Consider the following 14,461-nt stretch of genomic DNA (forward strand, 5'->3'; position numbering starts at 1 on the left):
AATGTGATGTAGAAAATTATTAGTAGTACTTGTAATAATTATAATTATCGTAGCAGTTGTAGTACTAGTTTGTAATGGGAGTAATAGGAGAAAGTAATACTATGTGTAGTAGAAGTTTTAATAGTGCTAGCAGTAGTAGTAATAGCAGTTATTGTAATATGCAGTAGTAAAGTAGCATTACGACATACCATCAAACACACACACTGTAACCATACTATCCTCTTGGTGCAATGCACATGTGATTTCTGTTGTACAGTATCCAACAGAAATAAGTGCAATATCTCATAAATGTCATGTATCTGTGATTCAGAATTGTATTACCTGACACTATTGAAAATATATGTTGATGTTGACAAGTAGTAGCCTAGCTGCGCTAGACAACCCACGGCAACGAATTTAATTCTCTGCCAGGGTGGGTCTAGTTACCCTCCATAAGGCTCGAGGTTGGATGCTCCTAAAACTGGCCGGACGAATCACCATGAAGTGTAGAGTCAGAAGGCGGGTGTAACTAAGTGACGACAGAGGCGTGATGGTTCTGACAGAAACAACCGGAAACAACTAGCCTAGCCGCGCTAGACAACCCACGGCAACGAATTTAATTCTCTGCCAGGGTCGACAACAAAAACGACAACAGTCGTTGAGCTCCATTAGCACCGACTCTGAATAATCTTTCTGTTAACATGTCTGTAATATACTTGAGCTTCACCCACTGACTGTATAAATAAGGCTTCACCGAACTACCGTATCCTCTGACTTCCGGCGCTCTAGGAGCCTATTCGTTGCACTGATTGGTTGTATACCTACCCAATTGTTGCAGAGTGATTTGACAGACAACCTTTTAGCCCGCCTCCCTCCCTGTCGAGCGTGCCTAGACCCTTGCGTCTTCAGAGCATGGGTCTAGCGCGGCTAGGCTAGACAAGTAGATTATTATAACCTAATTGCAAGAACATGGTTATGAAATGCCCTGTAAGCAGCAGACCTCACGTTTCCATCTGTGGATCATGTCTCTCTGCATGTCTGCATCATGGCTGGTCATGGAAAAGAACTTGTGAAACTTCACAAAAATGGAATAGGACAGAAGAGGATCGGTGACCAACATAAAGCAGTAGAAACACAGTTGCTGCATTAATCAATAAGTATAGAATAAGCTGTGATACCACTAGTCAGACTGCTCTTCCTAAAATAAGGCCACAGACAGTGCACTACTTGCATTTTCTAAATCTTAAAAATAGATGGACATGTGCTTCAGACATGGCACAGGGGTTGTAAATGGAAATCAGAGTTTCTGTAACCTTCTATGGGGGCTGTATTTTAAATGTAATGAATCTATACTGTTTGTTTTTAATTTGACATATGAGTAAATACCTACTTTACAACTTAAAAGTAATACAATTACTGGAAGGTGATAGTATTTTAAAGCATGTGACATTTACGTGACATCTACTCATTTCTGTTATGTACTCTATGTTTGGTTGCGGATCAGAATCGAATCTGTCATGTCTCTCGGCCAAGTCATGACAAAGACTTATGACTCTATAGCAGCCAATTAATCTGACACTGTAACTGTCTTATCAGAAAATAATGTAGTGTCGTCAGAAACTGGCACAATGCTAGTAATAGTTCAAGTAGTAATCATTGTAAACATCATACATTAATTTAAAAAATTTAAAGTAGAAATAGCAATCAGAATATGAGTAATCATAGTATTAATAGCAGCAGCAGTTAGTGTTTGCAGTTAAAAAGCTCCTACTGAAGTGTGGAGGTGTTAGATGTAATCACTCTAACCTAATCTTATCAGTAGCAGCTGACTCCTGACAGCTCTTTGCATTGGGAAAGACGAAAACCGAGGGATTTCCCTTAAAAGAATAACAACCGAAAACATTAGACACCCCACCCACCCACCCCCAGATGTACCAACAGCCAGATGTCTCTTTGTTGCATGAATGAAGCTATATTTAGTCACCACGCTAATGCATGCCAAACACTGAAATCCCAAACTACTAAAATCTGTTGATTTCAAATGTGTTCTTTGAGTCCGTAAGCCGTCATACGTGGATGAATGGGTAGAGTCTCTTGCTTTGGTATCAAGTCTTATGTTGCCTTAAGAAACAGTTGTTCTCATTTACATTCCGAGCAACAGGGAGTTAGAGTGGGTTGTTTTATGAAGACTGTCAGGAGCACAGAGATGTGTTTTTCCTGCTCGGATTTCCAGCAGATAAACACAGAAGCAGCTCAGATGTATTGAATATCACCCATGTCTCCCACCAATTAGTTGCTCTCTTTTCTCCACTCTTCCCCTCCTCCCCCTCCTGTCTACCCCGCTGCCTATTCATCATGTTGATGGCTCACTCAGCGCTCGTCTAATGTTCGACCGAATCTTTTTTTTTTTTTTTTTTTGCATGGAATCGTCACAACCCAAAAGGACCGTCTTCCCACCGGCCTGATTTCCTGTTTGTTAATTAGCTGAAAGACAAGCATGAAACACGGTCTGTTTTTATTTCCCCAGTGCAACGTTTTGATGGAGTCGGACAGTAACACAGAGCCCTATTTGGAAGGCAGTTATGAGGAATTTGTAACAGCTATAATTTCTCTTTATGATCATCTTTGGCCTATGCATTTGTGTGCATGTGTGTGCATGCTGATAGCAGCTCCTGATCCTGACGCTTTTATTTTTTCCACATGTGCATGCCACTCATCTTTTTGGCCCCTTTATCCGCTTGGACAGGCTTAGATTTTTTCCTTGCAATGGATTAAAGGTCACATGCATGGTCTGTAGCACAATCCTGCAGGGCACAAAATGTTATCTGCAAAGGTTTAGGCTCCTTTGTGAAGCTTATTTGTTCGACTTTCCTGAGCCACGGAATCCTATTTATTGCTTTGAGGAACGTAGAAGATGTTGAGGTTTAGATTAAATTGCCATCAAGCGTGATCAGGGATTGTGTTGTTAATATGATCCAGTGTTGATGCACACAACACAAACAAATTATCAGTGTGTCAAAGCTGCTTGACAGATTCAATTAGATGATGGCATTAGATTCATTAGTGTCCATGATATACACAATGATTGCTACTTACACAATTTAATGAGGAAAAAAATAGATGATTGTCAATAGCTCAACCCCATGTGCTATTGACTAGCCCCCTCATATCATTGCTTGTGGTATTCTCTTCCTCTATATGGACTGGAGAAGCTTTTTTGTTGGTGTGTACATTTTCCCTTTTATATTTTGTGTATGTGTAACTTAAAGGAACAGTTCCACATTTCAACATTTTCAGCCTCTGTAGGCCTGTGGGGGACTCCAGGTCAGCATTGGTCAGTACCTACAAACAGAGACAAACCATCAACCTGCGACAGTGCAGCTGATGCCTATAGGGCACCTTCAGAGGGCCTCAGAGTTTGGAACTGTTTTGGTGGAGCACAAAAGCCCATCAGCACTTAGGGCAGAGATCGGTATACTAATTTGGCCAATCATTAATCAGCTCATAATTGAAAATATAGAATAGTGATTTTACTGAAAGCTACGTGGTTGGAACTGTTTGTGAGCAGTGTTCCTGTAGTCTGTTTATCATGGTCCCATGCAAACAAATAGAAATACATGGAAATGACCAAGCTTGTTGTAATTAATAGATTTAAAATTTTCTATGGTGCTGTGCAAAGCAGTTGGTTAACAATTTGCATAGCACCTGCTAACCTCATCTAGATTCTACAAAGTACTTTCGATTTCTCATTCACCCATTCATACACCACTAGTGGGGCCTGGGGTTTAGTGTCTTACCCAGAGTCACTTAGACTACGTTCATACTGCAGGGCTTAATGCTCAATTTCGATTTTTTTGTGAAATCCGATTTTTTTGCGAGTTCGTTCACCTTTCCAATTAAATGCAATTTGTATGTGATCTCCTGTGTGAACCTCGCATGACCCAAAAGTGTCCTGCATGCGCAGAAGAGGACACAACAACGACACGCAGAGAGCGTGTCCAGTGTTTACGGAAGTAAACATGGACGCTAACAGTAGAGCATGTCTGGCCATTTTAAAGTTGTTGTTTAGCCGGAGCCAGCATATTTATAACTTAATCGTTTTAAGGAGAAGGTCAAGAAGGAAGAGAGCCAGGATTTTGGCCCTGGCGTTTTGTGGGGCAGTGGCAGCAACGTCTATCTAGAGAACTGTGTGGGTGTGGAGTCGCAGCTAGGAGTGGTGGGATAGTGATGTGAGAGGCTTCACACATGCAGACTTCATTCAGAATTTTTGAATGACAAGGGCGATCTTTACGTATATATGTGAGCGCCTCTTTTTAACACTCTCACAGCAAGACTCACGCCTTCAGCAGCCCGAAAATGTGTTTTGCTTGAACGGAGAATAGTGACGTTTGTCGTGTACCAATGACGTACAGGTCGGATAAATGTGACCTGGCCGTTCAGACTGAAGTCGCATGGCAAAAGTTCCGATACGTATCGGAATTAGGACCACGTATCCAAGTGGCCTGGGTCGCATTTAAAAAAATCGGATCTGTGTCGTTCAGACTGTCATGAAAAGATCAGATACAGGTCGCATAGGGGCAAAAAAATCAGATTTGGGTCACTTAAGCCTGCAGTGTGAACGTAGCCTTAGACTTGTGAAGTTGTTCACTAATTGCAATTTCAGAACAACCCACTGAACAACAGCCACACCTACATCTACTATTGCTGAGACACCCCTTTGCCTTTGCAACAAGGCCCAGTAAGATATTGTAATGTGTGTAACTCTTCACAGTTCTATTTCACTTTTTATTTGGGTTTGAAACCTTAATTAATATGGGTTTTTTAATTATTATTTTTTTATTACTTCACAGATAGATAATCATCTCTGTAATTATGTGTAACTATTTGAATTTAGTTTCTAACGTCAGAATTCTTTTATTAAAAAAATGTATTCTAATTTTCCATTTCTGTGTGAAATGCTGAAAAGGCTTCGCTGTTAGTGTCTGTCTAAAGGAAGGCACAGACAGAGCAGCACTGTCACATTATGTCCCCTGTTTTGAGAGGGTCACTGTATTGTTGTTATTGCTGTCATCAAACATAGAATAGAGACTTTCAAACAGCTGCCTCTATTACAGTAAGACAACTTCATCATAGTAATGTTATAGATAATATTTACTTTGATGGAGAACTCCAAAACGTTACAAAGACCTATTAGGCCCCTTCTGTCTTCAGAATTTTTTATTCAAACACCATTTTTTGTTACACAACCATTAAGAGATTCTGTGTAGGTTCTCAGTTATCCAAGTCGTGGTAATTCTAAGAGGTTCAGTAAAAAAACAACTGGCTACTCTTTTTGGTTTTTGAAGAGATGTCACCGCTCATCCAAGAGGAGGCTTAGTTCTATGGTATATTGGGGTTTCGGAACTAAAATTAACATGAAGAAACTTTCAAAGATTATGCAATTAATTATTTTATTTAACGATTAACCTGGTGCATACTGCAAAAAGATCAGAATCCTATATCTTGTAATTATTTGCTGTGAGCGGCTTTTGTTTCTAGAACAGCACCAGATGTTTCAGACATCTCGTAGAACTTTTCTAAGACTTGCTTTGGATTTATGCTGACTCACTGTCTTCTGTCTCTTCATGTGACTGCCGATTGACTCCATGATGACTTCATTATTTATCATAGCTTCCTGCCAAACCACCAGCTGTTCATATTTGTATTTTTGTACAGATGAAACAAATAAGAAGCAGTTTGTTGATTAGTGAACTTCAGAAGTGTATGTAGGTGTATTTCTGAACTTTGGATGGAGCCAGGCCATCTTTTTCTCTCTGCTGCCAGTCTTCATTCTAAGCTCGTACCAAAGTCACCAACATCCAAAGTGGATAGATCTTATTTCTCCTTAACTCTTGGAAAGAAAGCAAATATATATATATTTTTAACTTGTAGTTGAGTCGTCTCTTTAAAAGTAACCTTTTTGGTTTATGAAATGTAGCGACGCAATGCAGGCGTTTTTCAATTAATGACATCTGCAGAAGGTGGTATTAGAGAGGTACAAGCCATAAAACATGAAAAAGAAGGTGACAAACAGTCTCATACTACAAAAAGTGATAGAAGGTGACAGGACATCTGCACTTGTAATTTACCATGGCATGAAGCAGCTAGCTGATATAAACGTGGGAAAACACGTATTAAAGTGTTAAAATACGTCATATTTTAACTGTGAAAATATGTTGTGGAGTGCTGGGATGGGCAGTATTTGTATTGTACAAAAATTCTATACTAATCACACGAGAGTGTCTAAAAGATAAAGTCCACATGAGATCAGGACGTAGTTGCACAATGGGTCAGAAGACTTTTATTTGGAAAATCTGGATTTTTTGTTTTTGGTGGGATTTTGTTTTGGTTTTTTTGGCTTATGTCTGCCTACTGCAACCTTAAACCTGACTTAGGAATAGCCTGAAGAACATGTAATTCAGAAAGATTATTTCATATTGGTCTACTGAATGTGGTTCTCTGTTCATTCATCCAGATCTTAAGCTCGCCAGTAATATCAGCCAGTCACATCCTGCTGACCCTCTGGTCTCCACTGTCTCATCTTTTGATAGGTGGATGACCTCAAGGCCAAGCTTGCTGCTCAAGAAGTGGAACTCAAACAAAAGAATGAGGACGCTGACAAGCTGATCCAGGCAAGAATATATATAATATATATGAAATGCTTTTCCTCTCACATGACTCACCACCAGTATTCCGAGTGGTATCTAGCCATGCAGACAATTTTGGATGTGTGTAGATAAGACTCCTAATACATTGGAGCTTAATAGAACTTGCCTTGTGGTGCTCAGAGAAATGAAAATTGACATTTTAAAAATTAAGCACCCGCTTGTCATTCCAGGAGCAGTGTCCTCATCACTCTGGGTTATGCACAGATAGATTCCTAATGTTTAGTGCAGAAACTGTTTACTGCAATGTGAGAAATTCTGAGAAAGCTGGGCTCAAAACCCTGATCTTTTTCATCTTCTGTTATTGATCGATAGCAGATCAGTCAGAGGGCTAGAATTACCATGCCGTCCATTGTTTTTCAGAGTGCTCTTTGCTCTGGGCTAATTAGCATTTGAAGTTCCCTCTCACTGATTTTTAGTGCTGTGTTCAGACACTTGTAATTGAAATGCTTTGGGGTTATTTTGTGTGTGTGTTTGTTCCTTTACTCTTTAAACTGAACACTGTCACTTCTTTAGTAGGTTACTTTTTCCAGTCGATCTATGCTGTGTTTACTAAGCCACGGATAGAACTTGCAGCATTAACTCAGCAATAAATCCTGTGTGCGGTACCCAGGTGGTCGGGATAGAAACTGAGAAGGTGTCCAAGGAAAAGGCGGTGGCTGATGAGGAAGAACGAAAGGTGGCAGACATCGCTGTGATGGTCAGAGGCAAACAGAGAGACTGTGAAGAGGACTTAGCCAAGGCCGAACCAGCTCTCCTAGCTGCTCAAGATGCCCTTAACACTCTCAATAAGGTCACTTGCTCTCTTATCCCTCGCTGTGGCTTATTGATTTTCTCCATCATACTTTTCCATCTTAGTTTTGTTCTTTTTCCCTAGTGGGGTCGTGCTCTTTTTTCTTTCTGTGATTTTGTTTTCACAGCTTTACCGGAATAAGTTATGTCCACAAAGGCCTTGAACTGTATAAAAGAATATTTAATCACAGGATTGAGCCAAGTCTTTGAAAAATAATGTCTTCCCTGTGTTCTGCAGACATTTTACTTCATCTTTACATGCCGTGTAGGTTTATGAGCAGCCTGGGGGATTTTCAAAAACACCCTCTGTGTTTAAAAGGTGCTCTCTGTTCAAACAAGCAGAACAGACAGTTCAATCACTGCTTAGAGCTCTCTAAAGATGCCCTAATTAGAATTATCTGTTGTCTTCTCAAAGTCAGCACAGGTTCTTCTTTCTTTATTCTAATCCTTTCCATTTTCTTTCTTCCACACCCCACCCCCCCACCCCCCTCTCCCAAAGACCACAGAGATGTGCAGTCGTTCAAACTCAATTAAATCACCCCTTTCATTTTCATCCATTATTTTCTCTGTCTCTCCTACTTCAGAACAATTTGACAGAACTGAAGTCGTTTGGCTGTCCAGTGGCGGCAGTGACCAATGTCACAGCAGCAGTCATGGTCCTGATGGCACCTGGTGGCAAAGTCCCAAAGGATCGCAGCTGGAAGGCCGCAAAGGTGATGATGGCCAAAGTGGACGCATTCCTGGATTCTCTGATAAACTTCAACAAGGAAAACATCCCAGAGGCATGCCTGAAGGCCATTCAACCTTACCTGCAGGCGAGCATTTCAATTAGCCTTTTACTCACCAATGTCGACGCTAATGGCACACAGCATGCAATGTCTGCCACTTGGTAAGCTCAGCTAATAAGTCATAAATTCAGCAGGGGTGTGATTACGATGACAGTGGCACATTATGGCTGCCAAGCATCCAAATGACAGCCAGAAAAATTCAACCAGTAAATGAAGCGTTACAAATTTAACAGCCGTCCTGATTATGGAGTTCAGTGGAGTGGATACAAGGTATGTCAGTGCAGCAGATGAAGACAACATTCAGTTTAACTTCCTTATGAACACCTCACAGGATATTTTTTTGAAACTGTTTGTCTACAGTGATTTCCTGTGTCTTCTTTAAAAAAAACATATTTAATGTTTTGTTTTTTTTTTTGCAAAAATACGTGTTTGTGAAGAAAACAACACCCATGGATCTTAAGCATAATCTTTTCGTGGAACATTACAATCATAAGCACACAGAGTTCACAGCAGATGCTACAGTCCTTTTGACGTGGCGGGCAATATTACCAATTGTACTAAACTTAGTATTGATAAAGGTGTTTGTTTAACTGACATTACTGAATTAGTTTACTGCCCTAATGACTCTTCAATGTGTGCCATGTCTACAGCATGCTTTAACATCTTACTTTGGAACTTGTAGCCAGTAGCTGCTGTTGAGTAAGTTACAAGGGCGAGGTTGCAGGGAATGTACCAAGTAAATATGTAGTTATTGTTCTGACTTTATCCACAGTGGAGTTTTTCATTTTAAGAGTGTTATTTATTAATCTTACTCTATACATTTGTAATGCTCAAAACACCCACCCTCTTTCAGAAACAGCTCCTCCTCGGATGCAGATCGACTTTGTTCCTGCTGAAAACTGTTTATGTTCACTCAGACATACGGCTGCAGCACAAGAGTCCTGTGCTTCAGTCTGAGTGTAACTCAGCGTCTGTGTGCTCGACAACCTTCTCCTCTTAAATTTGTATGCTCACTCTTTTTGTGAAACAACCCTATCAAAAGTCCTCAAACAGAAATATTGACCTGTGATGTCATCATCGTGACCAGTGAAATAGTGTAGTTAACATTTGAAAGCCAAGAATATTATCATGGATGTGTTAATATGTCACAAATATGTTCCAATTATATTTCAATAAAGTCATTGCACCATTTAAATAAAAATAATTATTGATCTCATGGATCTAATTTTCTCCTCTAACCTGACAATATATAGTCAAAACACCGAAAGTGCTTAAATACAGACATGACAGGGGGTCCCTAAAGTCTGGACACATAGGAAATCTCATGAACTATAATTTTTTTTGTCTCCATAGATTAAATATGGTTTTGTCAAAAGAAGACAAACCCATATCTTTCATGTCCACTGGTACTTCTCAGTGGTTAAAAAGTTTAACCTCTTAAGCCCTGGCCATATTTTCAGAAAAAAACGCCGGGATTTCTTCAGCCCACCCGTGGGCCGACCGGGCTTAAGAGGTTAAAGAAACGGACAGTGTCATGGACAAACCCCATTCTAGACGACCAAATGTATCAGCCAAAAATAAAGAACTGGTCATGGCTAAAAGTTATGCAAGCCTCAGAAAATCACTTCCCTAACCTTAACCCTGTCTTTCGATATGTCCATCCTTTGTGTCCACGGAGAAGTACCAGTTTAACTCTTTCTTCTTTCAACAAAGCCATATTTACAGTTTTTCTCTATTGATACGATACTCTTCCTGAAAAATAGCACACATTTCCCAAAACACCTCACCAGGACACAATTCACAAAGCACTGCACTTGTGTCAAAAGCAAACTTTATTGTCAAAATTCTAACTTTGTTTTAAAAATTAGCACACACACAAAGCAAAAGTAGGACACTGCACTGCTAAATACAAAACACTCCTCTCACTGTGTTTTCACAAGGTATAAAAACAATGATACAGTACTCAAAAATGAAAAATTAAACACAAATGCATCCTATAAATGAACCAGAGGGGGCCATTGCTGTGCCAGACTGTACATAACAAATAAAAATAATGTTAGATAAAAAATGCAGCACTGTATTGAGACACAATACAATATGCAGATATTTCCACCATGTCTGCATCAATTCTTTCTGCCTGGTCAGGCCAGAAGACCTCATTAACATCACAAGCGATGTTTTTTCTGGCCAGGAAACATGGAAAGAAAGATCTAGTGTGTCTGATCCAGCCCTGGCATGCATCAACAGAAACACCACATCAAGACCATTGATTGCAAGAGGTTTTCCTGAATGTATGACTGCCTCTCATATGCCTTCAACCTCCATGTAGAGAAGAATTCTTCTACTGGATTCAGAAAGGAAGAATATGGTGGCAAAAAAAACACAATAACTTGAGGGTTCATATTGAACCATTCCAGAAGAAATAGTCCTCTATGAAAGCTAACATTGTCCCAGATGTAGTGATGTGTATCATCAGAATCCAATTGAAAAACTCTCTGGAACAAACACACACCAAACAGAGAAAAAGTCAGTCATGTACACTTTCTGTAATTTTACTAGCACTTGTGAACCAGAATTATGCATGAGATTTTTTTTACAGCATTCTCAGAACATTTCTGACTGCTTGTATTGTTCCAGTATATACATGTCAGTGAAGTGACAAACAACATTTACATACCATGTAAAGTAAACCACAATAAACCTGAAACAATTTACTCTATGTGCCATCCTAACCGTCAGACTGCATTTTGAACAGCTAATGCTGTTTCCCATCAGGTTTTATAGGGTGCAGTTCATTGGCAAAAGTGTTTTCAGTTTTGACCTGTTGTGTCTTAATTGTGACAGCAGTGTTGGAACAGTGTCCATATTCTACCTTTGAAAAATGTGTGCTATGAGTGAAAAAATGTTTTCAAATGAGCAAAAAATAAATTGTGTTCAGTCTTTTGCAAAAAGAGTGCGAGAGTTTTGGAAACTGTATGCAAACCAAGGTTTTGACACCACAGTCTTGTTTTTGAGAAATGTGTGCAATCAGTTGGTAGTATCTGTCTAAGCTTAGCAAATGCCAAAAGGCCATATTGTCATTTTAATATAGTATTGACCACATACATTTACACACATACATATAGTTATGGCATTTTGGCTTTGTAGGCTAGCATACTAACATACTGTACTTGCAGCCCTCCATTGGAACTGAATGAAACAGAGCTCTGATGACATGTTTAATCCGTTTTTGTTTGTTTTTTTTCATTTATACAGTTGTGTTTTTATCTTTGTGATCCTCTCCAGGATCCAGAGTTCCAGCCAGATCTGGTGGCGGCCAAGTCGTATGCAGCAGCAGGTCTCTGCTCCTGGGTTTTAAACATTGTCAAGTTCTACCAGGTTTACTGTGAGGTGGAACCCAAACGTCAGGCTCTAAGCAAGGCCAATGCAGAGCTAGCTGCTGCACAGGAGAAGCTCACTGGCATCACGAGCAAGATCAAAGTAAGCCACCGCATTGGACTGAGTAGGCAGGAAATGAAAAGTTTATTTGTTGCATGACAAGTATCTATTTCAAAAGAAGACAGCTTTGATATCTGAAATCCAGAAGATATATTCTCTGAAATGATATTGCAGTTTTATTAAAGAAATTACTTATTGTCTTTTGAAGGCATGTTCTTGGTTTGTGTCTTATTATTTATTTGACACACACTAAAAATGTCTGTAGCTGCTGAGCTCACTCACAAAAGACTGAGAGCTGAAAAATGACTTGTGAAAGCCAGAAAACTCAACATCTAGCTAATAAAAGATTTTGGAGACATCAGTATGGATCAACAACTTTATTAAACTCTGCGGATATGCACTTTAATAGGAATCTAATGCTCGTGAAATAAAATAGAAACAACCATAAACTCAGGATATGAATTATTTTATCATCGCTTGAGTGACAGTTGGCACATGAGCTCTTCCAGTAATGATATACTGCCAGCATTTCATCAATACAAAGCTGGTGTAAGTGCTTTTAAAGGCTTTTACTGTTCATTAATCCAAAACCAAATCCATCAACCTAAAAACCCTATTGATAAAAGCGGCTGTAAATAATTGTTTCTCAGTGGCTTTTGACATTCAGCCCAACAGTGCCGGAGAGCCCCAGCACAGTGCGGGACTTTGGACGCTGCGGCAGCTTACATCAAAACCTGCCGAGTGCCGAGTGACGACGGTTAATCAGATCCAGCATGACTTCTCACTGTCATTTTTCACCACTCAGTCAGATCGCTTGAGCGGAGAGTGGATTCGGAGCCAAGGGGAATTAGCAATCCTCAAACTAATCTACTGAACCTGTGTGCCTCTCCACCGATTAATCCTGTTTGTCCTTGTGCTAATTGCTTCCATATGCCAAATAAATCCACTGCGTAGGGAATGATAAGTTTTACCCAACTTTTCACACTCTCCTAAGTTTTTTTTTCATAGGGAGACTTCTGCTGTCTTTGTTCTCTGTCTTTGAGAGGATTCTTTATGACCATACTTTATTTTAACAAGTGCCATTTTTTTTAAATGTCTATTTCTGTGTCTATGTGTTTGTGGCCTATCAGCGCCTTAATGAGAACCTGGCCAAGCTGACAGCCAAATTTGAGAAAGCTACTGCAGCCAAGCTCAAGTGCCAACAGGAGGCAGAATCAACAGCGCACACCATTTCCCTGGCCAACCGCCTGGTAAGGAGGGCAACAGCAGGGTCACAGATTATCAGAACCAGTACAAGCACACTTTGTTTCCCACCTCCGTCACCCGCTCTTTCCTTCAGATGCTGGCAGATGTGTACAAAGTGATTCAGACTCTTTTATGACCTCTGCTCGTTAGCGCGGCTGTCCTCTGTTTTTACTTGTTTAGAAGTGATTGTGAGTTAATGGTTGTCTTTTGAAAAAAAAGGTTTGATAACTGCAGACAAAATTGTGTCATTTTTTGTTGAGTTTTATTATCAAAAATGTTTTATTTTGGAAAAGTTTTGATAAGGGCTGAACAATATATAGAAAAGCAATATTGCAAGTGCTTTGACAGGTTCTGTGATTTTGATGAGTCACAATCCCAGTGCAAATGGTAATGTTTTTTTATCACCTTTTACTGAAAACAATTTCAACAGTTTTTACTGTCGTCCACACAAATCAAACATGCTCCCCTATTTCTTGAGAAGATGATTTTTTTTTTTACCTTTATCAACAAATTGCAGCTCCTACAATTTGAATATTGCTTATGGCCATATTGTGATTTAAAAATGATTGCAATAATTGTTTAGCCCTAGTTTTGATCGCATTGTAGTCTCGTTTGTGCCGTACATTTGAAAGAAAAACATAATTCTGAAGATCTTAAGGCTGCCGCTGTATCCGTCTTTGTTGTCAGGGTTACAGATGTCTTTCTTATCCCTGGTGAAGGTTAATGAAAAGGACACTGTTCTGCAACACACACACTGTTCACGTCCCTCTGCTCTGCTGTCATACAACAGACTAACTCTCCTCAGTAAATCCAGTTGGCATTTCTGAACTCTGCCTCTTTGAAAAGAACGCTGTTATTTCTGCTCACCTAGCATTAGTGCATCTTCCTTCTCCCCAGTGCAGAGAAGCGACTCATTCAGAAACTGATTGACTAACATGGTGACACACACACTGCTCATGTTCAAACTGAGAAGAGAAGCCTTAGCATTAATCCAATGATATTTATTTTTCTGGAGGATGATTCAGTTGGATTGCTGACATTAATCCTGAATCTATTCCTTGCGGTGGCAACACAAATACTATCAGACTGAAGGTAACATTAATGCTACATTCACAGCACTGTAACCAGTTAGTTAGTTTATAAATTTCAGTGTGCTGCAGTTTGTGTTTTCCTAATACATCCCTGCTGTTTTGTTGCTTCTCATCTGTTCTCAATAGACTGTAGATTAATTTCATAAATCTGAAATATTAGATTAAATTAATAACAGAGACAGTGCTAACAGGAGTGCATTAGTCCAAGCAGCTAAATCAGCTTAAATTTGGCCAGCAGGGGAAGGTTGCAGTTTGTAATTGTGTAAGTGTATGAAAATTGTTGTTAAATGGTGCTAGTAGACTAATCTAATCTCAAAATGCATCCACAGACAATCTCCTTTCAAAATGTTTTTTTTTGTTGTACAGTGCAATTTATCTCCCCTCATGTTCAAATACAGGGTGACACAAAAAAACGGGAACTTTT

General features: G+C 39.6%; 1 protein-coding gene across 1 annotated transcript in view; it reads left to right on the plus strand.

Annotated features, from left to right (window-relative positions):
* Positions 1-14,461, plus strand: part of dnah9 (dynein, axonemal, heavy chain 9) — a 213,947-nt gene that overhangs the window by 148,062 nt on the left and 51,424 nt on the right. The window contains exons 55-59 of the mRNA XM_051939132.1: positions 6,570-6,650; positions 7,297-7,476; positions 8,060-8,290; positions 11,549-11,743; positions 12,832-12,951. Of these exons, the coding sequence (XP_051795092.1) occupies positions 6,570-6,650; positions 7,297-7,476; positions 8,060-8,290; positions 11,549-11,743; positions 12,832-12,951 (807 nt within the window). The remainder of the gene's footprint in view (positions 1-6,569; positions 6,651-7,296; positions 7,477-8,059; positions 8,291-11,548; positions 11,744-12,831; positions 12,952-14,461) is intronic.

The sequence above is a fragment of the Acanthochromis polyacanthus genome, chromosome 19 (genome assembly GCF_021347895.1).
Source record: "Acanthochromis polyacanthus isolate Apoly-LR-REF ecotype Palm Island chromosome 19, KAUST_Apoly_ChrSc, whole genome shotgun sequence".
Classification (NCBI taxonomy): domain Eukaryota; kingdom Metazoa; phylum Chordata; class Actinopteri; family Pomacentridae; genus Acanthochromis; species Acanthochromis polyacanthus.